Here is a 27,002-nt window from a genome sequence, read left to right on the forward strand (position 1 = left end):
CAAAGAGCGCCGCCTAGCGAGGCAATGTCACGACAAACAAAAAAGTAAATACATGAACGATTATGTGCCTTTCATAAAAACACTAGAGTAATAACACGGTAATAGTATGGTAACAGCGAGGTAATATTAGAGTTGTGTCATCTAATTTCTAATCTCATTAATGCGCAAAATGATCACACTATGGTAATCCTGTTAATCCATCCTCTTTTATAGTATGTTCCAAACACAGTATTTAGTTATCATGTTTAATGTAATAACCATGAATCAGGGTAGGGACATTTCTTTTATACATTGGTATAATGTTATTACATAGAAACGACTGCATTGAAAAGAAGATGCATTACCATAATAATGCAACTTCTTTTACCATGTTATTACTCAATTGTAATGTAAAGTGACTGAGGGGGCTTTTAGAGACAACATTTAATTGATTTAACAATATGTGACGCTTCAGAAAGTCTAAATAACACTTGACCACTGCTTTAAAGTTAAATGCACACAGAGTATAGTCCACCTACATAAAAAGATTGACATAGCATAGCATTTGTATTTAAGAATTGCTTGCAGGGTCAGAATAGGCTAATAGAAATAGCTATTCTTTTCAACATTTACTGCATCCTTCAATTTCAATGTTCTCAGTACATTTCAAGCAAAAAGCTTAAAAAGCAGGGGCAGAAAATACAATGAAACACCTTCTTGTGCTGGTTGAGCTCATGGTTATTTTTGTTGGAGCATCTGATCAACTCCATTTAGTCAATGTCAAATACTATATTGCATTTTGATCTCTCAGTACCTCTGTTCACACCTCCCAAAAACCAAATGACCGAATGTCTATTGAATTCAGGTGTCAGGACTTTTACTTTTCAAGTTTTTTTTTAATGTTTTTTATTTTGTTGGATAATCTCATGTAGTCACTGAGATTTTTTGTACCTTTTGTTTTTTTACATAAATGTCTGAAGGATAAGTTTTCCACTACATGTCCGAGACTTTTTGCGTTATTTTACATTTTGTCTGTCCCTTTTTAGACCCTCAAACTCACACATGAAGAAAATGAGCCACAAAGGAGAGGGTGAAAAAAAAATAGTGGAGAGTTGTGAAATACTGTGCATCGTCTTTTTATTTCTGTTCAAAATCCTAGCTTCCAAAACAGGTATGTAGTTTAAGGAAATCATTTCCTGTACAGTTATGGTCAGCAAGTTCAAGTTAGGTACAGTGCCATTATAAAGAAACAATCTTGAGGTGAGGACGTCAGTGGCGCTGAAGAACAAACTTTTAATGGTGTGCTCCTACGATGGTGTTCCTGGTGGTCATGCTACATTCTCGCACACTCCTTTCATGTCACCTAAGAGGGTTTTTCTTGTTCACGAGGCTTTTCTGAGCTTCTGGACTTGAGGCCATGCACACAAAAGAAGTAAACTCACTCTGCTGAAGTCAGCAGGGAGGACTGTGACTAAAAAGGAATAACTCAACATATTGTATTTTAGTAAACTGCTGCTCGTCTCCAAACTGTACTCAAAAAGGAAGCTAACATTTAGGATTACTTTACGTTTAGCTACGTCCTTTAATGGACACTTGCCACATATGAGCTTCATCTAAAAGCACAAACCGGGGTACCAGCGCACATTATGTGGACTCAAGTTCATCATCGTTACAGTCTTCAAAATCAAAACTCAGCAGGGGAGTCAGCAGTTTTTTTTGTGTCATTTTCTTCTTTTTTTTAACCAAACTCTACCAAGTGTATTGCCTCCCACCTGCACTAAATAATTCAAAGACTTTAATGACACAAACATACACGGTATTACAGAATAAAATGAGAGCAGTCAAAGAAAATGATGAGTGAAGTGAATGAATGCACTTCCCCAGGAAACCTGTTGGTGGAAACTTATTCTTGCAGCATTAAAATGCATCAACTAACAACTCTTGTTAAATATATGTATATATTTAATATATATACACACAAACTCATGAGAAAAAAAACTTAAAAGTCTTAACTTTATTATGTTTTGTTTTTAGAACCATGGAACCAAGGGTAAATGCAAAAAAAAAAAAAAATGTTATCAAATCTTTTTTTCCCATTCACGTTTTTTGTTGTCATAGTGACAGTGAATTGAGGCGATTTGGACAGATCCCCTTGATGATGATGATTAGCAGGTCATATTCTGGTGCCTCATGGTCCTTACATAGGTCGTCCACCCTGCTTCTCTCTCATCCAGGTATGGATCCTCTCCTTCAGCTCAGGGACTGTAGAGTGAACCACATTCACAATGAACCACATTCACAATCTCAATTTGCTTGCTTACATTTACGAAAACAGGTTTATATGTAAGTACTAGTAAAAAAAAGAAAAGGCATAATGGTAGAGTTACCTGACTCGAGCATGCTCTCTGTGAGAGGCTGCCTGTTGAAAGGATCAGTTGGGGAGTTGAGCAGGTGGCGTAAGATGATGGATCGGTCCATGACTTTTCCAGAAGGTAATATCACAGGGTCCGTCATCAGTGTGTCCATCAGTGGGTCTGTTAATACAAAGCCACGTGGATATTTTAAAGTGGATGAAGATTAAAAACATTCAAAAACAAAAACAACCTTCAACCGACTATCCTGGTTTTATCCTTTCATGCTGCACAGAAACTGTTTTGCCTGCAGCGGGAATCACAGATTACCGTCTCAGTGAACACCCATTATGTCCAAATTAATTTAAAATTTCTTTTTAAAAAAGGAAAAACAAACTTAATTTGGAGAAACATTAGTACTCAAATGGTATAGATCTGAATAGAGATATTCAGCTGGCTATCCTATCCACTGACTTTCACTATGGTCTCTGCTTTTAATAAATGAAGTGATCACTTTTGAAGGCATGCAAATGAAATGACTGGCAGGTAAAGCATATCTTTATGATCAAATGTGTGATTGTGAGACAGTGACAACTGCTAAAAAAACAACGTTTATGATGGCAATATCATTGGACCTGTCAAAACACCAGTTAAAGAAACATCCCATAAAAGTGTTGTAATAAAGTGTGCCCTTTATTGAAATGTCATAGGGCTGTTACAGTTGTGTTACAGCCTTGTGCGGTACAAAAATAAAACCTGGCATGGGGGAAATTTTTAACCACATAGAAAGCTGATACACAAGCGTCCTGTATGGCACGCTCTTGTTAACTGTAGTGAGTTGGCTGATATATCAGGGAATCAAAGGAGGTATGTGGGCCACGTTCTCTTACTAGATTATATTAAGTCTGTGGTTATATGATAGCCCAGCTCTAAGCTGTCTTTATGACCTCTATGAGCTACCAAATCCCCTGCAAATTTCGGGAATTTAACAGCAACATAGATGTTGAAGATCCTGTCCGTCTGCACCGACTGACCCAAGGTCACTCTGGATTTCTCACCAGGTGACTTTACCTATGAGGGTTACTCCATAGATGTGGCCAACAAATTTAAAAAGTGCTTCTAAAGATGTTGTATGACACTTAAACAAAGGCGTATGGACCAAATGACATGAGATTGATAGCCAAGTGCATAGAAACACAGATTGAGAGAAGGAAGATTGCTTAATTCCCTTTGGATGCAAACATTTACTCACCTTTGAACTCGTCGGGTGCGTCACTGTAGTCCATTTCAGACTGGGAGTTCCTTGCAACGATTTCCTCCACCTTTTCTGACAGCAGCTTGAATTTCTCAATAGCGATGGAGGATTTAATTCCAGCCTTCCTCATCTTTGAGATCACCTCCTCAAAGAGCTCGCGGCTGTACGACCGCTGAACAGAAACAAAAGGGGAAAAAGTTAAGTGAGGAGACAAGAGAGTGTCTTTGAGATGGTGAGAATATTCATCACCGTATGTTACTTTGTATTACATTTCCTATGATCATACATTAAAAATGCACCTACAAAAACGTCAATGATTTAAAGCACTTTTTCACAGTGGATCAGTTTAAAAAGAACAAGTAAAAGCCACAATGAGCCATTACATGAAAATTAATAGTACAAGATCACCACCTGCTTCATAATTTCATAATTTAGGTATTAGTATTACAGCCATGTCTTTCTCAAAAAATATTCATTATAATAACCTCCTCCTTTGCTTTTATTTAATAAAACATTATGTCCATCATGGCCAACCTGGTCGTCTGCAATTGCTTTAGCAAAGCGGGCACAGTCCAGCTGCAGGTAGATGTCCGTCAGCTGGTCTAAGAGTTTCTTGGGCTCAAAGCCGTACTTCTCTGGGTTCTCCACCTTCAGATCCCGACACTTGGGCCCACAGAGCTGCTGAAGGTTAAAGTTCAGCATGGCAGCTAAACGAGGCCCCAGCTCCTGTGTGTAAAGAAGACCGTGGTGGCATTTAGAATAAATAATCTTTGTCAACATTCACAGTCCCGGCAGATCATGTATCCTACAGTTATTGTATAACTGTCAATACAAACTTGAGTACACGGAATTGCAATTGTGATCATTTTACAAACTGTCCAGTTAGGGCAGCAACACTCACAGGCCTGAGGAAAGGCTTCTGGACCTGCTTGGTGAGGATGTGGAACATATCTACTGTCTCCGTGGCCAGAGCCAGATAGGAGCGAGACACCCGCTCGTCCTGAGTCAGCTGGGATTGACGGCTCTGCTGCTGGTCCTGAAAGTTTGCAGGAAAACACTTTGACATCACCTTTATGTCCGCTAGCTTACATTCTAATGCAAATATAAATGAGGCGAGTTACAGTGACAATGTACACCAATTTAAATAAAATACCTGCTGTAAATGTTGTCACTGATAAGTCTTTACTTCTTAACTAAACCTTCTATCTTCCATTAGCAGGTTAATGCTGCATTCAGGTCACATCAGTTATCATAACTGCAATAATGCAAGTACAACATGGAAGTACAGATTTCCAATTTTTCAACAGTTGTCACATTTATGTCTAGTACAGGTTGCAATTAAGACTGGGGAACTCACTCTGGGATTGGGGGAAGTTGGTACTGAGAATTAAATAATATAGTCATTCTTAGTTTAATGAAAAACCATTTGTTTTATGCTTAGCTTTGGGATTTACAACAGCTTTCTGTTACTTAACTGTTGTATTTCATTGGTGAAAATATCCTAAATGGTACGGCTGTAATAATTATGAGAGAATTTCAGACTGAGCACTGACCCTCGGTAGCTGCTCCCACTGCTCCTTATTCTTCATCTCCTCTTGGACTTCGTGAATACGCTTCAGGGACTCGAGGCTCTCGTCTAACAAGAAGGTGGTGTCATTGATCAGCATGTTGATGTAGCGAACAAACTGCTTGCCGGAGCTAGGAGAACAAGAAGAACAACAATGCGAAAGGACAAAAAGGAAAAAATGAGGACAAAATAAAAATACACCGTTGGTCAGACAAGAATCAAAGTAAAAGTAGCTGCTCCAAGACACACACTCACTTGAACTCTTCCATGAAGGTGCCATGGTGGGCAATGTTCTGCCAGAGACTCTTGAAGATCGTGCTGATATGGTAACGTATAGTGAACTTATCATAGAACTCGCTGGTGGCTCCGGTATGTTCAACATCTGAGCAGAGGAGACGGTTTTGTTTTGAATTTTATGGAAACTATTGTTTTACGCTATCTTGCCGATTACATTCATAAACCACAATTGCTCGTGGCCATAATACGTATATATAAAATATTCACCAGTGTAGAACTTCATGAGGGCAGGGACTAGTTGTTTGATGGACAACGGGTGGTTCTCCATCATTTCAGAAAATCGCTGAGTACGAGACTGTACAGCAGGGTTGGTGACAAACAGCACCTCCACCAACTTGGCGATAAGGTAGGGGTTCCTGATGTAGTTCTGGCTGCAGATGAACACCACCAAGAAGGTGACTATGTCCTGAACACACGGCTCATATAAAACCTGGGGAGAATACCTGGGACAAGGGCAGAGTAAGATATTGATTAAGCAGGACTTCACATAAGCATTTTACCTCATCTGTATACATGCATTTCTGCTGATAATATCATTTCTTTTGAACATGTGATTCATTATGTCATAATATTTACATAACCTTTATTCTTGAACAATGAACTTACTGCACGACAAATAGCAGAAACTCGGCCACATCCTCAATGTAGAATTCAGGAAGAGCAGCAAAGCTTTTGGGAATCTCAGGGTTCAGTGGCAGGGTAATGCTGCATAAGAGAAGGAGAAGAAGACACAAACATGACTGCTGTGTTTCAATTCAACTTTATCATCAAATCGCTATGCAGCCAAGACACCGAGAAACCAAGAGAAAGTCTGTGGTGGCGACGCTCACTTGGGATAGGCAGGGTCCACCATGCGGAGAATGAGCTGAATGACTGTGCTGTAGAACTGCAGACATCTGCGGAGCAGGTTCTCGTCCAGAAGACCCACGTCAGCACACGCTTTGGCTCGCACCAGTTTCTGGAAGGTTAAAGTCAAATGAAGACGACGATCAGGCCTTATGCTCCTTAATAAAATGCTGCAGGTTTTTTAGCATTTTGGTATAATTGTGGATACAATCAGTGTAATGTCTGTTTACAGTACAGCGAGTGCTGAGTAACTGCAGGTCTCTTGTTACAGGCAGGCAGGCAGTGAGAGCATCTTCAAAAACGGTGCACTTACCTTGAGCTGGGTTTTGCAACGCTTCAGCATCTCTCTATGTCGACTGGCGAGGGAAGAATCTTTCCATTGGCTTTCACTATTCTTCAGCTCCTCTACAGTCCTAACACAGTGAATACACAGCAATACTAGGGTGAGGAGGATGTTTTGTTTGCTTTACAAATTAATGGAAGTCAACTGTGCGCGTGTTGTACCTGTTAAGTTCACGGATGGCTCGTAACCTGCGGATATAGCGTCTGCAGCAAGGTAGGATGGACAAGTGGTGTGTGTGCAGTGTCAAGAAGAAACACTCAGTGGGGAACTTGGGTTCTGAGAACTTTGTTGGGTCTTCGTCTGTTTGAGTGAGCAAATTAAATTAATTATTTAAAGAAACACAAAACACTTAGTAAGTCTGCCAGATCACTACCATAATTATACAAAAACACATTTCAGATTTGTTTGTTGCGTCACACTACTAAATACATAAAATAAATGTGTAAAATGGCTTCTCTATCACAGATGACTCAAAATGACTCAAAAATCTACCTTTTTAGTCAAGCTACATCACTGAAATAACACGATACCATATATATTACTCATTTAAAAATAAAACATTAGAGACTCATCACAATTAAAAATCAGCTTACGCAGTTCAGACAGCCAGCTCTTCAGCTCCTCCATAGTGGCCTTTAGACGCGTTTCCTCTTGGCTGACAGCCAGGCGACAGCGTGGGTGGAAAATGTAATAAGGGTCCACGGTCTCCAGTTTGATCTTCATGCTCAGCTGTTGCAGCACCCATAAGAAGTTCAGCATGAAGCCATCAGTAGACACCAGCTTATCATCGGTCTGGGAGAAAGTAGAAAACATTAAAAAAAATTGTATTTAAAAAATAAAAAAATAAATGTTTTCATTATTCAGGGTTGTTGTGTTCCTTGAGCTATAGCTTCCGACATAAAGCATGCAAGTGAGTTATTTGTACTGTATATGGATTGATGTAAGGTGCAAATGAAATGCCCTGTTAGGGATCAATAAAGCTGTCTGAATCTGAAATCAATGAACAAAAATAATGAATAAAACATAACAATACCGAGGTCTTTTAAGTTTCATTTTCTCCGCCATTGTAGCTCAGACATAACTGGCAACCCGTGGCTGCTCGGCAGCTGAGAATCTACTGACTGCAATGATTGGTAGATGGCGGTAGGTGGCGCCACATGCCAAAACATGATTTCAAAACATAAACATGATTTACGGTCCGCAAAAGATTCTTTTTAATGCAAATATTTTGGCTGTAATGTTTTTGTTGGTGAGTTCAGTATGTTATATGAATATTATTCCTGAGCCTCCGTGACATATTAGGAGGATTTTATGGCCAGTTGCTTTAGATTTAGTATATAATGCATGTTTAACTTTAACAAACAGTGTTAAAATTATAAAATGAAAAATTTGTATTAAAAGAAATATTGGGAGGATCATTTTCTCATCGCCAACATAAATCTAATAGTCAAACCACTTGTTTTTGTGACTCACCTGCATCTGGGCTTTCTTCACATTGTAGTTGACTAAAGCTGCCATGTAGTTCAGCGCTAACTCACGCGTCTCTCCATTCAGTAGAATGTTGTGGAGAATTTTAAACAGGTCACCCTTTTTAAAACAAACAAACAAAAAAATATCACATACAGATCTCACACATTATTCCACTGTGAACCGACACACAGATAGCAACAGCTATCGAAAACATCATAGTAGAGACTCACTCTTGCTGACTCCAAGTAGTGCTGCAACGATTGACTTACAACTCGTGTGTTCTCCATGGTGATAGCTGGGCCCGAGAAATACTTGTCTCCTACTTTGGTCTAAAGGAAGAAATGAACATTCAGTATGCACATACAGTATTCTTGGCGTGTATTTCGCGTCTGTCGTGTATATTAGTTTCTTAGCTCTTGGGCAACATTCAATGGCACCAGACTGGAGCCTCATTGCAATTAAGATATTTTAGTGAGAAGACAACTCACATCATCCTCAGCAAAAACAGAGAGGCTGAAGAAGGCTCCCAGGTAAGACAGTCTCTGGACCTCTCTGCCAGAACCAGGGCTCAGAGGTTTGGGACACCATAGAGGCAATGATGTCGACTGTGCAGAGGAACAATAAGAGACATTTTTTAAGTCTAGAGGTGCCAGTAACCGGTGAACTGAACAATGAATTTCAGTTTAGCTCAGTCAGTTCGAGAGTTAAATGTCTACTTGATAGTATTTGTATCATTAATATTAATATTGAAATTCATGACCTAAATAACCTGAGACATGCAGATACTTACCAAATTACACACTGGGTGAGTCTTTCCGAACTTGATTTCACAGAGTTCAGCTAATGCCTATACAAACCAAACACAATGACAAGTTGTATTGTTTTTTAGAGTCAAATTTTGTTCACAGATCGGGTAACATGGTGTGATCAGCTAATGCCTATACAAACCAAACACAATGACAAGTTGTATTGTTTTTTAGAGCCACATTTTTTTTTGCAGATCGGGTAACATGGTGTGTTTGCATGACCACAAAACCACACATGTAGTTTTTGCATGGCTTTGACACAAGTTCGTCACACGCCCCACATCAAAATCCGGTACTTCATTGCGTGTATGTGTGTGAGATTAAGTATGTGTGCACACATATGATACTTGTAGTATACATTTGAAGCCGTCTTAACTCCTGAGTGCTCATTGCTGCTGTTCTGTAACTGCAAATACATTACAACTCTCATCTGCTGCCAGATGCTACAATGAAGATCAAACGAGGACAACATCTCCTTACCATGAGGGGGAATTTATAGTTGTCAGAGTCAAAAGAACATTCTTTAACTGCAAGAGCAAGACCGTGGAGGATAGGGACGAAGATCTGAAAAAGAAAGATTTTGGTGTGCCAAGTCAACACAATGAAACCAAAGCATAATCCCAATTATACCCATGTATGGAGTGTTACTTTATGATTAGTCTGAGATTAACAGCTTTCTTTAAGTGGGTTTGTAGCATCTGTACGCTGTGATAGAGTTCATGCTAAGTAGAAGCTGGGAATCACAGGGTACATAGTCCTCGATAACAATAAAATCATGATACAATGATTCTGTGACGATCAATACACTACAAGAAAATAACTGTCTAACTGAAGAAAACTAAATGTTTGTGAAAAAGAGGATTTCTGTATTTATTCACAAAACACAAAACTTGCATTGAATGTAGATGGGGCATCTCTTCACAAAGCTTTCTCTACCATTTTCCCCACTGTAAACTTTTCCCCTTTTCTTTGGCTAGGTAACTCCTGTCCAAGTTTTTCCCTCATTCAAGCAGCGTCACCACAATAGACATCAAGTAGGACTGTTAAATATGGATATTTTCCGTGGCTTATTGATTATCATATTGCACGAGGAAGGACAGCAATCTGAATTTGTAAAAAAAAAGGTTTAAAAATGGATGGATGCGTCTCCCACCTGTCTGAAGACTTCTTCCTCTTGATGAGTAATGCGTGCCAGCTCCTGAATGAAGCCATAAGGAAGGTTCCGACACAGCATATATGGTACCAGCAAAGACTGTTGGTTAGGGCCTCTGCACAAAGAAAGCAAAGCGTTTCACTGTGGTGACAATACACAAATAAATTAATACATGATGTGTGTAGAGGCAAGGTGAAAGAGTAGTTGCTATGGAGACTCTGAAAGGAAAAGGGGAACAGAATGTACAAAAATATAATGACAGATAAGATTTTCAGAGTGCGCTGCTGCTTACCGAGGCTGGGTCAAGGAGCCTTGCAGGACCAGAGCAACATGAGAAATACACTGAGAACGAATGTTACTGAGAAGCTGGCTGACATTTGGTTGGCTGCACATCTGAGGAAAAAACATAAAAGAGAAGAGAGAAAACTGTTAGATAATGATGAAAAAAAAAAGTACGCTGAAAACGTCACAGAAATACTCTCCAGAATCAGAGTTCCCTTTGATGAACAAAACCTTGGGTCATTTGAAAAAACTAACAAGCCTGCAGCTAGTCTCTGATGCACACACTGCTCTTCTGTTTTCAGGATATCTTATAACCTATTTCAACTCAATTATTATTTTTTTAAAAGAACCTGAAAAATAAGTTTATATTCTTAGTTGAATCAATTTTCTACACAAAGAAAGGACTACCTTGGGAGCTTTCCTCTCTTCCATGCCAACACTGTCAAAACGCTCTATGAGGTAGTTCAGCATCTCGGTCTCTTTGCACGTTTCGATCGTGAAGCGGTCGCTGGCTGAATCACTGGACATTCCCCCTCCACATGCGCCAAGACTACAAAGGGAAACACACAAACAAGAACACAGAGGGGGTCTTTAAGAAAACAGCACAGCACAAGGAGACGTACGGCACACACAAAATATTAGTAGCTTGTCTATCTGATTAACAAGCACAAAACATTATCAAGGATCCTGAAAGAAAACTTAAAAAGCATTAGTGCAAGCATTTCAAAATCTCAGCATTAGACTCTTGGGAAAAAAAACAAAACAATTTATGTAATATTTGCAGTTGTGGTCAGATGTAGCCGCAAAACCTGTATGAGCTTCTTCAGAGTACAGAACAGAAACAATAAAATGTTGGTTACAACTGCTCCAAAGCTAAATCAAATATTTTTTAAGTGGCACGAATAAAAATAGAAAAGAAATGGAAATGTATGTATCGTAAGAAATACTGTATTTTATAATTTAATGTACAAAATAAAGTCAACAACCATTTGCCGTGTGCGTTAGTGTCATGCCTTAAAATAAATAATTAAAGGAAGACATTGTAGATATTCCCAACATGTTAAGATGAGGATATTTTCACTGGGACTGCGCAAGGTTGTCTTGTAAAATTGAGTTTACGGAGTTTCATACCAATTCAAAATATTCCCAATAAATTTAATATTATATATATATATATATATATATATATATATATATATATATATATATATATATATATATGTATACACTATGGCACATTAACAACTTTAATCTTCATCTGTTGATACTATATTTATTACCTACCACCACATCATACAGCAAAAATACCAGACTTTCAAAACTTATGAAACACAAATACTGTAAAGCACCCTCAAAGACTGATGTGTCTCCATCAGTGTATTTTTTGCCACTCCTCCCTTGTGTGTTTTGTGCACCGTTAGTCTGCTGGAACATGCAGAGGGCCCCCGCCACTGAGCAAGCACGCGCACACGCACATGAAACGCACACACCGTGCAGCAGTGTACCTGGACCCACACTGTACCCGAGCAAACTCCTCCTCCTCTTCCTCAGACTCTTCATCGCTGCTTTCCTGAGACATGTCAGATAGGGCAAAGAACAGGAACGACAGAGGGCTAACGCGACAGAGAAGAGAGGAGAGGAGTGAGAGAAGAGAGTGGAAGGAAGGAGGATGTGTGGCAAGCATGAGGAGACAGAAGGGATGTGAAAAATCATGACGAAAAATGTGTTATTGTAACACAGTCACAAGGAAAGAGGGCTGAGGAGAAGGGGGCAATTCGGAAAGGAGGCTGGAGGGTTGCGTGCTTGCTTGAAAACCATTTCTTGTGCCGTTTCAAAAATATTCACTAATGACTGTAGCTTTAATATACTGAAAAAATATTTTTGCCAATTAACGCCTGAACCGAGTGTAACTATCTCTCATATAATTTGTCTTCAGCAGGCATTGAGCCAATCTCATTGGCTTCAACCTTAGATTTACCCATTGTAAAAAACTTCAAAAAGGTTTAGATGTTAAATAAAAATCATACAGTGGGGTCCAAAAACCTGAGACCAATTTTCCATTCACCTTGAAGAGGTCATCTCAGTCTTTAAGGCAAAGTAGGGGTGTGACAGCACATGATTTTGTGCATCACATCCGTAAAGGATTTTTAGTGTTATATTCTACTGTTATGCAACTTGCTAAAATATCATGTTGTTCTTTGACGTTTAGACAATCTAAATCTTTCCGAGCCCAGATTACCATAACGACAAGAAGAAGATATAAGAAGAAATTCTCAACAAACATTTAGTAAGAAAGCTCTCTGGTGGTTTAGCATATCTGCTTGGAAGGGCTCAACAAACTGACACGCAATGACACATGATGAGATACCTAGACGGTGGGATCCTGGAGCCAAAGGCTGCGTGTCGAGTGCGTGACCTGGGAGAAGGAGGCACCACAGGAAGGGCTGTGGAAGAAGCCAGGTTACGAGGCCTAGAGGAGCTTGAGATGAGGTTCTGGGGACTGGGTGGAGGCACAGGAACTGGAGTGTTGGGAGGAACAGAGGGCCCTGCAGGGCTGGGCGAGGGTTCAGGGAAACTAAATCCTCTGGCTCCCAAGCTGGATGGGGAAGGAGCACCCAAGGAAGAGGAGACAGAGTAGGGTCGGTAGCGTTGGGAGATGGGCATTGGTGCAGATGGAGGGTTGAGGGATTGTCTTGGAGGAGAAGTAATGGATGGCCTGGGGGGAACAATGAACTGCGGGGTAGAGGGTAAAGAGGGTGTAGTAGGGCTGGGGAGAGATGGAAGCGGGATGGAATTCCCGCTGGCTGCATCCAAAGCCATTGGATGAGGACTACCATACCCATACAGACTGTGGATAACATTGATGAGATGATTAATATGAAAAAAAAAATGTAATACAATGTCTTCATAAACAGAAATGACCAAAACAAAAAGCAGAAAGATGAAGAAAAAAATAGACATGGCAATTTCCAACTTAAAAACACAGTCAGGGACATGTGTAGATGACAACCACGCCAAAGGCTTGACAAGTCTATGAGACTTGAGGGCTTAAAATACTCAAGGTCAAGGTACTTGCCTGGACAGAGAGCTGGCTCCAAAGGACCCCACACTGGGACCCATGGGACTGCCACCTAGACTGGAGGGCTGTACCAGCGTCAGACGGTGGTCTGGGGATTTGGCTGCCGCGATTGGCTGAGAGGTGGCAGTCAAGCTGGCAAAGGGGTTATGGACACGAGACTGGGTGGACATCATTAAGACTTCCATCAAGATCTGGCTGATGAGGTCTTTGAAGTCACAGAATGCTATAGAGGGGAAAAATGTAATCAAAAAATAATCAAGTTACTAAATGCAAGGCAATGTTAAATAAAGATTTCCTTTTCCACACAGGATTTCAGTTTCAGAGTTCAGTTATCCAGCTAGATATGGTAACAGAGATAAGACACTGCTGAGTAAACATACCATCTTTAGGATTACGGTGAAACTCTGCAGCCAGTGATGGGAGAAAGATGACATCTCTATCCTGTTCCTTCCACGATACGCGGAGGATCTTACAAATAAGCTGCAAAGCCTGCTCTTCAGAGACATTTGAGTTTGCAGAGGTTTCCTAAGGGAATAAAGAAACAACAGTGAAGGATTGATCACACTCTCAAGCCATTTACAGTACAAGCGTCAAAGGACTTGTTCAACTCATTATCTTGTGATCTGGTCTATCAAGAGACAGGTATGTCTTTGTAAATGGAAACAAAGAGCATCTGTGGAAAATCCCCAGTTACATTCTTGTAAATACTGAAAGAGTACTTTCATATTTACTCTTACGAAAACTCCATTGATCTCAAGATGGAAATGATCAGGCCTGACTAAAAATAAAAATAACTCATTAGGTTAATGTTTCCTGCTACCGTTTACCTTTTCAGTCAAGTTCCTTTTTTCCCTGCGATCACTTTCCTCCACCTCCATGTTCTCTATCCCTGAGTCCACATCCACCTGGGACATGCTGGAATAAAAGAGGGGTCAGTGATTATTTCATATTATTTTATTATTTCATAGTACTTCATCAGTACTCGGACCAAACATTCAAACTTGATGGTGCAGATGAAGCAGCTATAAGCCTTGTCCCATTTACAAAAATATTATTAACTAGATCTTGTAAAGCATGTGGCATGAAACACTGTATTTTTGATCATGTACAACACATACAATCAAAAGCATAATGCAGCTGATAACTTCACATAGCAACAGCACTGTTGCAACCTAGTATCTTGGGGAAACGAGTGATATTCAGTTTCACAATCCAGACAGATTTGGTGTTAAACATGTTAATTATTGTCACAGTGACTATTGTAGGAGACATAATCAAAGCAAGTATCAGTTTGTAGCAACATTCCAAGCTCAAAGCCCTCCAAAACACACATTTTCCCATTTTATATTGTTATTAATGGGTCATTTGGACTCTTACCTCTTTTCACAGGAGGCAGTGTCAATATCCATGCTCTGCGACCGGGACAAACTCTGGGACTGTGTTTCAAGGCTGTTGGAGGGTGAGCTGGAGAGGGAGCTGACACCCTCACTGCTCTGACTACCATATGCCACTCCTGCAAAAGAAAAAGACCACATATGAGCACTTCTGAAGCACAAAGATTAGTGCTTAGGTGATGATTTAAAAGTATCCCAATACTACTTTTTAAAGAGTTCACCTTGGTATAGGTGTGGTGTGGCTTTAAGTTTGATTTTTCTTTAGATTTACAAATTCTTTATTTTAATTTGTTAGTAGAGCAAATGGACTTCCAGTCCACTCGGTCATGCCAGGCTAGCAAAAGCTCATACTGCTGTGTAAGATCCACATGGTGTGCAATACTTTCATAAGCCCATAGGAATTAACATCTATCAAAAATCATGTCATTACCAAGTGTTGACTTAGTTGTATACTATGCACATCTCTGCATACTAACAAAAAACAATGACATGTAACTGTTATAGCATCCATATGTGACTAGTGCATGTTGTGCAGTTGTGAAAAAACAAACGCACAATTTTAAATATTGGCAAACTTCTGCTAATTTTAATGACGTAATTAAGAATTCATAAATGGTGCGAGTTGCTAAAATATGTTAATTTTGCTGTATACTGATCCCTTTTGAGTATTGTGCCAAGATACAAACAAATGAGGATGTTTATTTTCAAAGCAGGGCATTTTGAGTCGGATGAATCAAAAGGTAACAACAGACCTGTTAACGTCAAACCTAAAGTTCAAGACTTAAACTGAAGTATAGCCTGTAATGCCAGCACAGTTCTGGTACAGTTCTTACCAGAGGTGCCCATAGGAGATGTGGCAGGAGTACCACTGTGGACATTCAGGCCCAATGACTGGGAGGCAGCTGGTTGCAGGGGCTGGGGTACAGCCCCTGAGGGTCCATGGAGGGGTCCAGGTGGGGTCTCTCTCTGTGGAGATGTTAAGGGTGTACTGAGAGGGGTGCTGGGCTGTGACGTCTGTCCACCTGCCAGTCGTGCCAGTCGCCTTCTGCGAATCTAATATGAATTTAACCAGAGAAATGTACATGTTGATTATTTAAAGCACAATTGATGAAATTAACAGCATAATATGTTATGAATAGTGTCTCACAAACATGTGACACCGACTACAATGAATATATTTTTATTTTAAAAATTCTATTACAAAACAAAATGTGCTTCTTTCAAGGACAACAAAACTAATGGCCACTTTTGTTTATGTTTCTCCCCTCATTTCATGGTCCATGTGTGTAGTTGAATGTGCTTGGAGCCCTGTCATACCAGCTTGCAGGTCAACTTATAATTATAATGATACAATAATAATAATAATAATAATAAAAAAGTAATATAAGACGCAATAAATGTATAGTATCGATCCGATTGTATTAATCACTTTTGGAATGACATGGTGTCAAGACCGGTCTTATCGAACAGATACAGTATAACCTACATTATGTACAAAGTCAAATGTGAACACTGATCGTCAGCCTCAGATGAGCAGCACAGATATCAAAGTACATCAATCCGCAGATTTGTTAACGGGTTCATCTGGTAATTAAAATACTGGTGAACGGATGCAACGAGGCAATCTGATGCATGTATATTGTGCGTGTTTCATGGGGAGCAGCTTAGTGGTCCCATAAATAGGTCGCACAGTCCATTGCACAATGGTGGCCCGGTGTGTTTTTTATGCTGAGTCGTCTCACAGGCTAATTTTCTGACTGTTAGCAAAACAACGTTAGCCATCTGTCAGCTAGCGAGCGAACCGCAAGATTTGCCATTTCAACTCAAAATATATCGTAACATAACTTGAACACAAAATTAGCGCGACGACAACCATTAGACGGCATGTGCACGTTTCATAAAATACGCATTTTAAATTAGGATAATAACAGAATTAAGAGGTCAGTTTGCGAAAAGCCCCTAGTATCACGTTAGCAAGTTAGCATGCTGCTTCTCCGGCTAAAATACATTAACTATCAACAACCGTGACAATAACGTTCACACGAGTCAAGCTCGGTTGATTAAGAGTCTCTCGTATATAAACAGCTGACGGGTTGTGTTGGACGAAACGCAATTAAATGGAGCGATAAATGTGGTTCTTGTCGCAGATGCATTTCTTTCTTTTTTTCAATTGGACTAAGCTAGTTTTAATAGCATGTCAGCTAGTAGCACCACTGGGCTTAGAAATAAAAATAAAAGACAGATAAAACCTAAACGGAATTACCATGATATTGAACTAGAGCGAGAGTTCTAACATATAGCCTTTTAAATGATCACCTTACCTCATCTGCGCTCAGTTCCTCCATCGCAGCTCAGTTAGCTTGCTATGTCACTTTCAATTGCTGTTCTGTGTGGCAGCCAGAGCCAGCTAGCTAGCCTGTATTTGAACTAAATATGCATAGTCTAACTCGTTCAACGAATATGTGTCAGTCTTGATTGTCTTCAAGATAAAAACTAGGACTCCTGTACAAGGACAGTGGCGAGATACGGTTCCACCGAAAAGTCTCTCGTTCAGTGATTTTCTCCCAAGAATGAAACAAAAAGAAAAGTAGCTGTCTTTCATAGGTTAAAATACAACATCGGCCATTTTGGTTCAACGGAACGTCACGTGACATAAAGTACGCATGGGGGAGGTGAGAGGCTTCGGTATGTTGCTCATTGTCATATCGACGTCATAATTCACCTCCTTTAATGCGCACTGTCACAAAGCAACACTCTAATTATTCATTATGTGGCTAAATAGTCAGTCTGGCTCAGACATCACAAGAGGTTTTCTGGTTTAGTGGAATGGATGTTGACACGAAAATGAACATACAAGTATGTATTTGAAAAGATAATAAAACGATTAAAAAAATAATAATTTTTAAGATAAGACCACTTTATTATACAATATTTAAAACACATATGTACGGTGCAGACATTCTTAGACCACCAAATGCTCAACCAAATGTTGCCATTACACAAGTCTCTGCAAAGCAAGGTTGTCTCGGGGAGATATTTATAACAAAAAGTCCATTGTCAACCACCTGACGCTCAGTGCCAGCACAAGCAAATGGACCAGTCTCAGACAACATCTCACAAAAGTAATGCAGTGACGCCATCTACTGGTGTGAATCCAACCCTGACATGACACGCAGTATTGTCTCCTTACATGACTGAGAAAGTGTTTATTTGTCAGGCTTTAAAACAATGGATCTTAACACACAATGCCATTTATCGAAGAAAAAAAAATGCTGTCTTCTTCACTAGGTTACATTCTTCTTAAAAACCTGCTTGCAGATTTCCCCTTCACAGGACAGCTCCTGAAAGAAATAGGTGTCACAGAAACATCAGATGAACACAATGCCATGAAATAGAAAAGGGGAAATGACTTGCTGCTCATTATTCACATTCTTACCAGGTGTGGTTTGCTGTCTTCAACCCAGTGAGCCCAACCACGTCTGTTCTTTGTTCACACACCAGTTTATTGCCCTCCCATGACACCAGTGACTGCACAGAGGATACAAAAGTACACACAATCACAACAGTGGAGTGTCTGGAATAAAAAGTCAAAATATTCACAATCATATACAGTAAATCATCCCTCTATCCACTTCCCCCCCCTTACCTTGACATGTCCTCAAACTCCTCGCCCACTCTGAACGAGACGGTGTAGTTTCGGAAGCGGCTGAGAGTTTTGAGGGTGTACTGGTCCCCCTGCTGCTCAATCACCTTCCTCTGCTTCAGCTTCAAGGCGATCTTTCGTAAGCACGGGCTGATGCCTGAAATGGCAGAGAGCAAGGCTAAAACAACCCCCCCCCCCCTCTCCCACAGAATCTCATGCATACCAACAAACAGCACTGATACAACACAGGCACATAGTTGCAATGTATTTCAAGAACATCTAAAGTTACACAATGTTATATGTTGTATCCCCACGTTGAAACTGTTACATGCTCAATGCAAATGTTTTTAATATTATTTATTGTAATCATCTTGCTCTGTATGTACAATATTTCTATTCTTTGAAACCCAACTTTCCAAAGAATGAGTAAAGTGTTTCTGATTCTGACAACACAAGTCTTTTAACACAGAAAATCATGTACTTACCCGGAGCAATCATGTAGCTCTCAAAGTTGACATTGCTGACCATGTCCCATGTGCCACAGAGACTGGTGGGCATTTTGACGACTCACCCCCCCCCCCTAAGATGCGTGTCCCTGTGCGTGTGAATAAAATCCGGTGCTCACACTCTACTGGAGTAAGGAGTTTTGTAAAAGATGCACAGACAATGCTGTTTTGTGAGGGTGCTGGAGGCAGTAAGTTCACTAGGTCAAACCTGATTGACAGTCATGAGATGAGAGGGAGGAGCTTACATCAGTGTAAAGGAAAAGCCAGGCGTGTCAGACTGGTTCTACTGTGCAGTTCATTGAAGGTATTTGTTCACTGGCAAATATTGATTGTTTAGAGATGTTTATCATCTGAGATTCACATAAATGGTAAATATGGAAGTGCTAACAAAAAAAGTATTTCCTAATTTGGATTTATATAGGAATATATATATATATTTATATATTCAGTCATGTTTTGAAACATCAAAAACATGACTTCAATCAAACTTCACCTCAGTGACTATGCATTTGATTAATAAATACGTATTCGTGAAGTTTTGATGTAATCTACTACCAGTACTCTGACATTTAAAGCTAATTAATTGCTAATGTGATTAAATCAGCAATGCTTTCATCATGTCAACAAACACTGTCCTCACGGTGAGGGGGCAATTTGGAAATGCATCTTCTGTCAGGGGTTATCATTACATGAAAGTAATTCCGACAATAAGTATTTTAAATAAAAAGTGTAGGCGTCAATTTGGCACTTTCTTAAGCTGGGAGCTTAGGAGTTCAGAGTTCCTACACATTTTCCATTTCAAAATTCCATACTTTTCCAGACTCAAATTCACAGACTTCTCAGAGGATTTTTCAGTCAATATTTAACATCTTATTATGTAAATAAATGGTTTTAAAATCCTACACTAATTTTTCATGAAGCCAGCCCTTGGAAAACTTGCATCGACCCACGACGCTGTCGCAGCCAATAATAGGTGGCTGGCTCGACGACACGTATGGAAAAGAATAAATAAATGAGAATCACAGTCAGTAACAGTAACCATGGTAACTCGACACCATTCTACAGCCAGCTTGATTAGTTTCATATCATCTATAGGTAGGCTATGTTGCGTTAGTAACTTGTTTTGATTTGTATATATTAATATATTTCATTTTAGAAAGTGAGATAATAGTCTGGAAACAACACAAACATTTTTCCATACTTATCCAGACCTGGAAATTACTCAAATTAAATTCCATACTTTTCCATACTGCATAGAAACCCTGGGAGTTTCACACAATAACAGCAATGAAACACTTGCAAAGTAAAAGACAAAGACGGGTGTTTATTTTACTTGTAAGTGAAAACATTTTCATTTCCTGTTCTGTTGTGTGCAGTCAATTTTGTTCTGAACTGTAATATTCAGCAGTGTTGGTCGGAAACCTGACCTGATGATTTAGGAAATATACTAAAACATGTGATAACGCATGTGAAAAGGTTACATTTATTTGTTCTCGATCACATTCCAAATATCTCTAAACATTTAAGTGCTAAGTCTGTATGACACAAACGTGAAGGTGATCCCTATGATAGTTAAACTGCTGCTTGGACGAGTACTTTTCCACACACACACAAACGCACGTTTATTCACGGAAAGTTGCAACTATAAAAACCATCTCTTCACGTCACTCTAAAATCTATGACGGCTGGGGTTTGGCGGATGAATTGGTTGGGCTGGTTCATGGGGATCGGCATCAGTGATAGAAAAACAAATTATCAGTCTACCTCTCATGAGGGCTTATTTTAAAGATATAAAACACACACATACACACACTTTGGTTTACACAGCTATTCTTCTTGATTTACCTCATCACATTAAATTAATATTAAACATTTTAAATCACTTTTAAAGACCCATCTCTTCTCTCTGGCCTTCACTTAGGATGGGAATATTTACTCAGCTCTAAGTAGATTTTTTGTTTTTTTTACTATTTTACCATTTTACCATTTCACATTTACCATGATTGTTTTGTGTTTTACGTTTTGTACTTTGCTGTTGTACCTTCTACATTATAAAGCACTTTGGTAAGCCCTGGTTGTTGTTTTTAAAAAAAAAATGCTATAGAAATAACATTGTCTTGACTGAACTTGACTTAATTAGGACACAAAGCCTTACCCCTAAACTAAACCAATTAATGTCTTATCCTAACCCTAAACTAACCACAATTCAACTCTTAGCCTGAAACTAACCAGTTTCAGCTTGTTTCTATGACTATTGGTCCTAACAAGGTCAGTGTTTCGGTCAGAAAAGAGGTGATAAATACAAGAACACACACACACCCTTAAAAGAGACTACTGTGTAAAGTAGGCACCTGAGGAAGCATAGATAAACGGACTTGTTCTAAAATCACAGTAAATCCATGCACCTTGTTGCAGACAGCTCATATTTGTGTGATATCTTCAGCTTGAGGAGGCTCCTGTGCATCTCTGGAAAGGAGCTAGAACCACATCAGCATTTTTCTGCTCGCTCTCAGCACTGTAAAGGTCGCTCTCTTGAATGTATTGAGCCACAGCGTCTGGCAGCAGGTACCTGACACTCCGGCCTCGGCGAAGCGCCCGGCGCACGTGTGTGGCAGAGATGTCGTTGGTCACCCACTCGTGGACGATGTGGATGTTTTTGCGATACTTCCACAGCATGTCCGACTGGTGGATGAACTTGTGGGGGTCATTGCCGCTGCGGGTGATGCAAACCAAACCGTGGTGGCCAACGATCTCAGCAATATCCTCCTGCTTCCACAGATTGGGGATCCCAAAGGACTCCAGGACGTCAGCCCCGCACAGCAACATCAGCTGTGGGCCGTCTGAGCACAGAGAAAACAGATCACAGAGAAAAAACGTTAGGACATGGAAACAAAGGGGGAAAATGTCTGTGCAGAAACTCATTCATCCAGGTCATAATTATCCAAATCACAACAAGTCAGTAGCAACTGAACGTGAAGTGAAGACATTTCACCTCTCATCCAAGAGGCTTCTTTAGCTCTGAAACTGAAGAAGCCTCTGACTTCAATGTGTTTTAGATAACAGGGAACATAATGTTTAAAGATATAATATGTAAATATGTTGCATAAAAATATCTAAAAACAATAAAACTAATGTTTTAAATTCACAGAAATCCATATTTACACTTTAGGTCACCTTTTAACCCTTCTGTTACAACCTGCCGTTGGCGACAGGATATGGCTTTGATTTGGATTGGAGGATAAAGCCGTAGAATGGATGAACAGAAATATAGCTTTGCACCCATATACTTGTCATTACAGTAGCCCTCGGGATTTCCGCGAGAACAACCGTCCAATCGCAGACAAGATTCTCGAGCGCGTCACATGTGTGTGACGTCAGCTTCTCATCACGGTAAATCCTAAACGGTTGAATAACTGCCAGATATCAAAAGTGAAAGTGAAAGTTATCTTGGAAAAAGGGGCAGAATCACTCACTCATTGAACAATTTTTGGCAATTCTACAGCCATAAAAATCCAAATAAATGACCTCATCTGCATTACTAAAAATAATCACGACGGCTTTATAAACACACTCAACTCTCCTACTACATACTCTCCTGTGTGTTACTCAGTGCTAGCTGCATGACTTCCACTTACCTATGTGTCTACCGTAAAGCACAGAGCAAACATGCAACCACATTTGAATTAAAGATTAACCACTTCTTCCCTGACCCTCTTTTTGGAGTCCCTGTTCGAAAATGACATGCCCAAACTAAATAGAGTAAATCTCTGCAGTTACAAGCTCTATGTGAATTATCTTGGTATCAAAATGAAGATAACACTTGTGAGATTCCACCAGAGGTGTACGTTTCACTGTAGATGCCACTGTGTCAGAGTACATGTCCATGGAAAACTGAAGGATTTTTTTCTCTCGCCTAAAAAAATAATTGCATTTTAAAGCAAATATCACCTTTAAAATATGCAGTAGGAGCTCAAAAATACATGGAGGTCATGTTACAACATGTGGACATGAGCTGTGCAAAGTCTGATGCTGCTGAAATGAAGCAGAGTGAAATTACAGAGGTTTTATGAAAGAGATGTCTAGGCTCTCTTTTGGCACAGTTTGGCACCATCAGTGCCATGTGAGATTTCTTAGGTACCAAATTATTAAAGACCCATTTAATTTTATTTATATGTCACTATTGATCTAAAAAGAACTTGTTTTGAAAAAAAAATTAAATAAATATGATAACTCGCTGTATGTAACTTGCTGTCCCGGGGGCAACCGCGAAGAAGAGGTTAATAAAGCCGTCTAATCGCAGTGTTTACTCTAGTTAAGTTATAAAGGATTTCAGTGCTCTGTCAGCAGGCAGTATTGATAAACCACTTCAGTTAGAGATACAGTTTCTGAAAAATATGTAAACATTGCGTTTCCATACGATTGTTGACTGAACTGAACTGAGCCTGAGTCTGCACCACTACTTACAAAAGCATGTAGTGAACAGGATGTTCGGTGTGAGCCACCACACAACAACACAGCCGAATGATCCACACTCAAACCACCGTCTCATGTTAATCATCTGAATACAGTAAACCATGAATACAGAGAAATTATTTGTTGCTGGTCAGAAATCAGGAATTGGAAATTGGTGAAGGAGGGTTGAGAAAGCAATGTGTAATTTGTGTATGTTGTACATACCTCTCATTTTCTGATGAGATGAAGATTGGAAACAATTCTCCTCTATGCGTCTCTTTTTGGCGTATTTAACTGTATCTGTGTCATCGGCCTTCCGCTCCAGGGCAAGCAGTTCCTCATAGTGATGCCTAATGAAGATGGAATCAATAGATCAATAACAAACATGAATAATATTGAATTATGACTTTGATTAAACCCATACGTCTCGACTTAAGTTGGACTGCAAGTTTGTGGGCACTATTCCATGATTTGTAGCAATAATTAATAATAACCATGTCAATCGGCTGACAATCATGTCTTAGGTTATTTATGCATTTATGTTCTCGAGAACAGGAAACTCTTTAGCTCTTTTATTGTATACAGTGAATTAACACCACCACAATGTGATGGAAAACTCACATTTTCTTTGTTTTTTTACATGCATAAATAAGAGGAGTAAATAAGGAATTTGTATACACAAATTACTGACACAAGAATTACTACAATACCTTGAAAGGTTATTTAATGTCAACATAGTTAGTTATAGTTATTGTAATAGTTGCCATTTCATCACACGTTTCATCGTTGTGCCATTTGGACTGAAGACACACATCATATCTTAACCTTTGTTTCAGGCGTTGCTTGTATATTGTGTCATTATACATCTCTGGTAATGGAAAACAAGGAACCACAAGCAAATGAACTCCGATTAAGGACACTGAGAGATCACATAGTGCCTTCAAGTCATTGGCTGATTTATTTGGCCTAAAAGCAACAAAGACAACACCTGCAGCAGCAAGCAAAACATTTGTCTTAACTTGCCTGACAACTTTCGCTGTCTCCACCCACTCAAGCTGGTCACTCTCCCAGGAATCTGTAGTGATCCAGTCCGAGTTCTCTGTGGCCAGTTTGGCCATCTGCAGACGATGGGAGGCCTCAATCAAGCCCTTCTTTTGATAGCCATCACCCACTGGAGAGATGATGCCTTTCAACACCCTGTACTGACCTTTGACATAAACGATAAGGGGTGTGAATGAAATACACGACTCAAAGCAACAGCAAAGCAAAATGTGTCCTGTGTATTTCAAGCGTTTAAATTAAATTTCACTCAACCAGTGTCTTCCAGATGATCTCGAGCCAGTTCAAACATCCTCAGGTGCATGTTGGTGATGGGGTTGAAGGAGCCGCAGGCCAGCAGGACCACCTTGGTTATGTTGGGAGCCTCCATACCACATTCTGGAGCTGGGTTTACACTTCAACAACAAGGTAAAAAAAAGAGAGTGCAGTTAGTTTACACTGAAATAATGTTTTTGACATCAATGCGTCTTAAAGATGAAATAAAACTAGAAAATATCAAGAGAAATTATTTTTACATAGCTTGTCCTGGCGTAGCAGTTGACAGCCTTAATGATACATTACTGCCTACTTTGCTTTCACCTCGCCTATTCTTTTTAATATTGCTTTTAATAAGTCCTGACAGGCTGTACACACTCTTGAGGTGCAATGCTGCCCTCCACATGGAAGAAATATTTCTGTCCCAAAGTTCTTCGTTCGACACAGTAAAAAGATCTTTATCGCAGTTTAAAGTTGTTCAATACTGCACAAACTTGTCCACCATATTGTCCTCCTGTCTCCCCAGTCCCATCCTGCACCAGTTCAAATTTCTTCTAATAATAATTTCTGGCAGGCTGTTAATGCTACCCTCGCAGTTACTAATACTTCTGTAAACAGAGAGCAAACACAGTGGTGGCCGCAATATTGAAGTTTAAGTGTGCTAGGTATATAGGTCAAAGGTTACGATTCTTTGAAGTGTGATTACATAAGATATGTAGATGCCTTATACCTTGCTGTAGTTTCCATGGATCTGTCACTCACTCAATGATCACATGCCTGCTTGTAATCAGACAGTCTTTTCTATTGGAAACTGAATTTTGTAAACATTCCCTCCATTGTATGGATGACATGAAAATTTGATCATTGTATTGCAGAAGCAATGACATCTATGGCAAGCCGTTTTAACATTAACATCCACAATGACGTTCTTCCTATCCAGAATTTTAATTTCAGATATCTAAATGTTATTCTGGATATCTAGAATGAACATTCTGGATATCTGCAATAGAATTCTTACTAGAAGAAACTCCCATTTCAGATAGCTTCAATCTAATTGTTACTAGTCATTATTTTCATTAAACGTAATTGTAATGAAACCGCACTGAAGGGACGTCATTTGTCCTAGGAAGAAGGACATTGTGGACAGGAAGAATATAATTGTGGATATCTGAAATTAAAAACCCAATACACATGAATGGCAAAAGTGACATCATTTGTCCTAGGAAAAATTACATTGTGGATAGGAAGAATGTAATTGTGGATATCTGTAATACATATCAGTCTAGCTATTAAATGTTAAAACGGCTACCTGTCAACAGATATCAACAATGCTTTTATGGATACTGCAATTATATTGTTTCTAGTCATAATTCTAACTGTAGATATCTGAAATTACATTGTTCCTAGTCATAATACGAATTGTGGATATCCATAATGCCATTTTTACTTTCAAAATTACATTATGGATATCTGGAATAGTTTTTCAATTTTGGATATCTGAAATGAAAATTATGACTAGTAACAATTGGATTGAAGATATCTGAAATGGGAGTTTCTCCTAGTAAGAATTATATTGCAGATATCCAGAATGTTCATTCTAGATTCAGAATGACGTTGTGGATATCTGAAATCGAAAGCCCAATACACATGAATGGCAAAAGTGACGTCATTTGTCCTAGGAAGAATGACGTTGTGGATATCTGAAATGACAATTGTGGATTGGAAGAATGTCATTGTGGACATCCGAAATGCTCTTTTTGACGGGACAGATATCTGTAATACATATCCAGTCTAGCGATTAAATGTTAAAACGGCTTGCCATATGACATCTATTCCACTGCTGCCTCCATCAGTCTGTTCAAACGTGTCATGTGTTGTGATTTCCGTGTTTGAAATCCATTATTCGGATTTACCAGTGCGAGGTAAATATGCTGATGTTCTCCATAAACTTTGGTGCAGAAGAGTGAACGGTTTAAAAATCAATTTGCATACGGAAAAAGCGTTCAAACAGTAGCTTCATCTGAAACGAGCCAACGCGAGACTTACGTTTGCCGCAAAGCGGGAACGTACTAAACGTCCCAGTGGCTTAAAATACGTCCATGGAAACTAATGGGTTTTATCATATACAGTCAAAAAAGAGATATTGTGAATATTAATTGTACTACCAGAAGAAACACGGCGTCCCCCAGTTGCTCTGTGACCTGCTTCCTGAATGGGAAATGTTATGTTGAACATTATTGGTCGGAGCAGAGAACGGAGAGACGT

General features: G+C 39.4%; 2 protein-coding genes and 1 pseudogene across 4 annotated transcripts; all 3 read right to left on the minus strand.

Moving 5' to 3' along the window:
* Window positions 1-1,153: 1,153 nt before the first annotated feature.
* ube4b (ubiquitination factor E4B, UFD2 homolog) lies at window positions 1,154-17,387 on the minus strand. The gene is made up of 29 exons (XM_083895637.1): window positions 17,144-17,387; window positions 15,656-15,875; window positions 14,806-14,941; window positions 14,256-14,343; window positions 13,809-13,953; window positions 13,426-13,651; window positions 12,718-13,197; window positions 11,855-11,962; window positions 10,758-10,899; window positions 10,360-10,460; window positions 10,068-10,182; window positions 9,395-9,478; window positions 8,899-8,955; window positions 8,597-8,713; window positions 8,339-8,437; window positions 8,112-8,225; window positions 7,232-7,430; window positions 6,800-6,938; window positions 6,609-6,708; window positions 6,280-6,407; window positions 6,056-6,154; window positions 5,657-5,892; window positions 5,408-5,534; window positions 5,139-5,283; window positions 4,487-4,621; window positions 4,120-4,311; window positions 3,583-3,757; window positions 2,367-2,513; window positions 1,154-2,241 (listed from the first exon to the last, which is right to left on the minus strand). The coding sequence occupies exons 1-29, from the start codon at window positions 17,165-17,167 to the stop codon at window positions 2,177-2,179; spliced, it is 4,143 nt and encodes a 1,380-aa protein (XP_083751763.1). The 5' UTR covers window positions 17,168-17,387; the 3' UTR covers window positions 1,154-2,176.
* Window positions 17,388-18,106: 719 nt separating this feature from the next.
* LOC310932183 (retinoid-binding protein 7-like) lies at window positions 18,107-19,023 on the minus strand (annotated as a pseudogene). The gene is made up of 4 exons: window positions 18,951-19,023; window positions 18,469-18,622; window positions 18,259-18,396; window positions 18,107-18,163 (listed from the first exon to the last, which is right to left on the minus strand). The product of its transcript is annotated as a retinoid-binding protein 7-like (transcript).
* A 1,276-nt stretch (window positions 19,024-20,299) lies between these two features.
* Window positions 20,300-26,945, minus strand: LOC310931918 (nicotinamide/nicotinic acid mononucleotide adenylyltransferase 1-like). Of its 2 annotated transcripts, none has more exons than XM_083895162.1 (5): window positions 26,903-26,945; window positions 24,738-24,877; window positions 24,447-24,630; window positions 23,649-23,773; window positions 20,300-21,811 (listed from the first exon to the last, which is right to left on the minus strand). In XM_083895162.1, the coding sequence occupies exons 2-5, from the start codon at window positions 24,850-24,852 to the stop codon at window positions 21,411-21,413; spliced, it is 825 nt and encodes a 274-aa protein (XP_083751288.1). In that variant the 5' UTR covers window positions 24,853-24,877; window positions 26,903-26,945; the 3' UTR covers window positions 20,300-21,410. The 2 variants fall into 2 exon arrangements, with proteins under 2 accessions (XP_083751288.1, XP_083751289.1); XM_083895163.1 differs by lacking the exon at window positions 26,903-26,945 and adding an exon at window positions 26,784-26,829.
* Window positions 26,946-27,002: the final 57 nt, after the last annotated feature.

The sequence above is a fragment of the Microchirus variegatus genome, assembly GCF_963457635.1.
Source record: "Microchirus variegatus genome assembly, chromosome: 9".
Lineage (NCBI taxonomy): Eukaryota > Metazoa > Chordata > Actinopteri > Pleuronectiformes > Soleidae > Microchirus > Microchirus variegatus.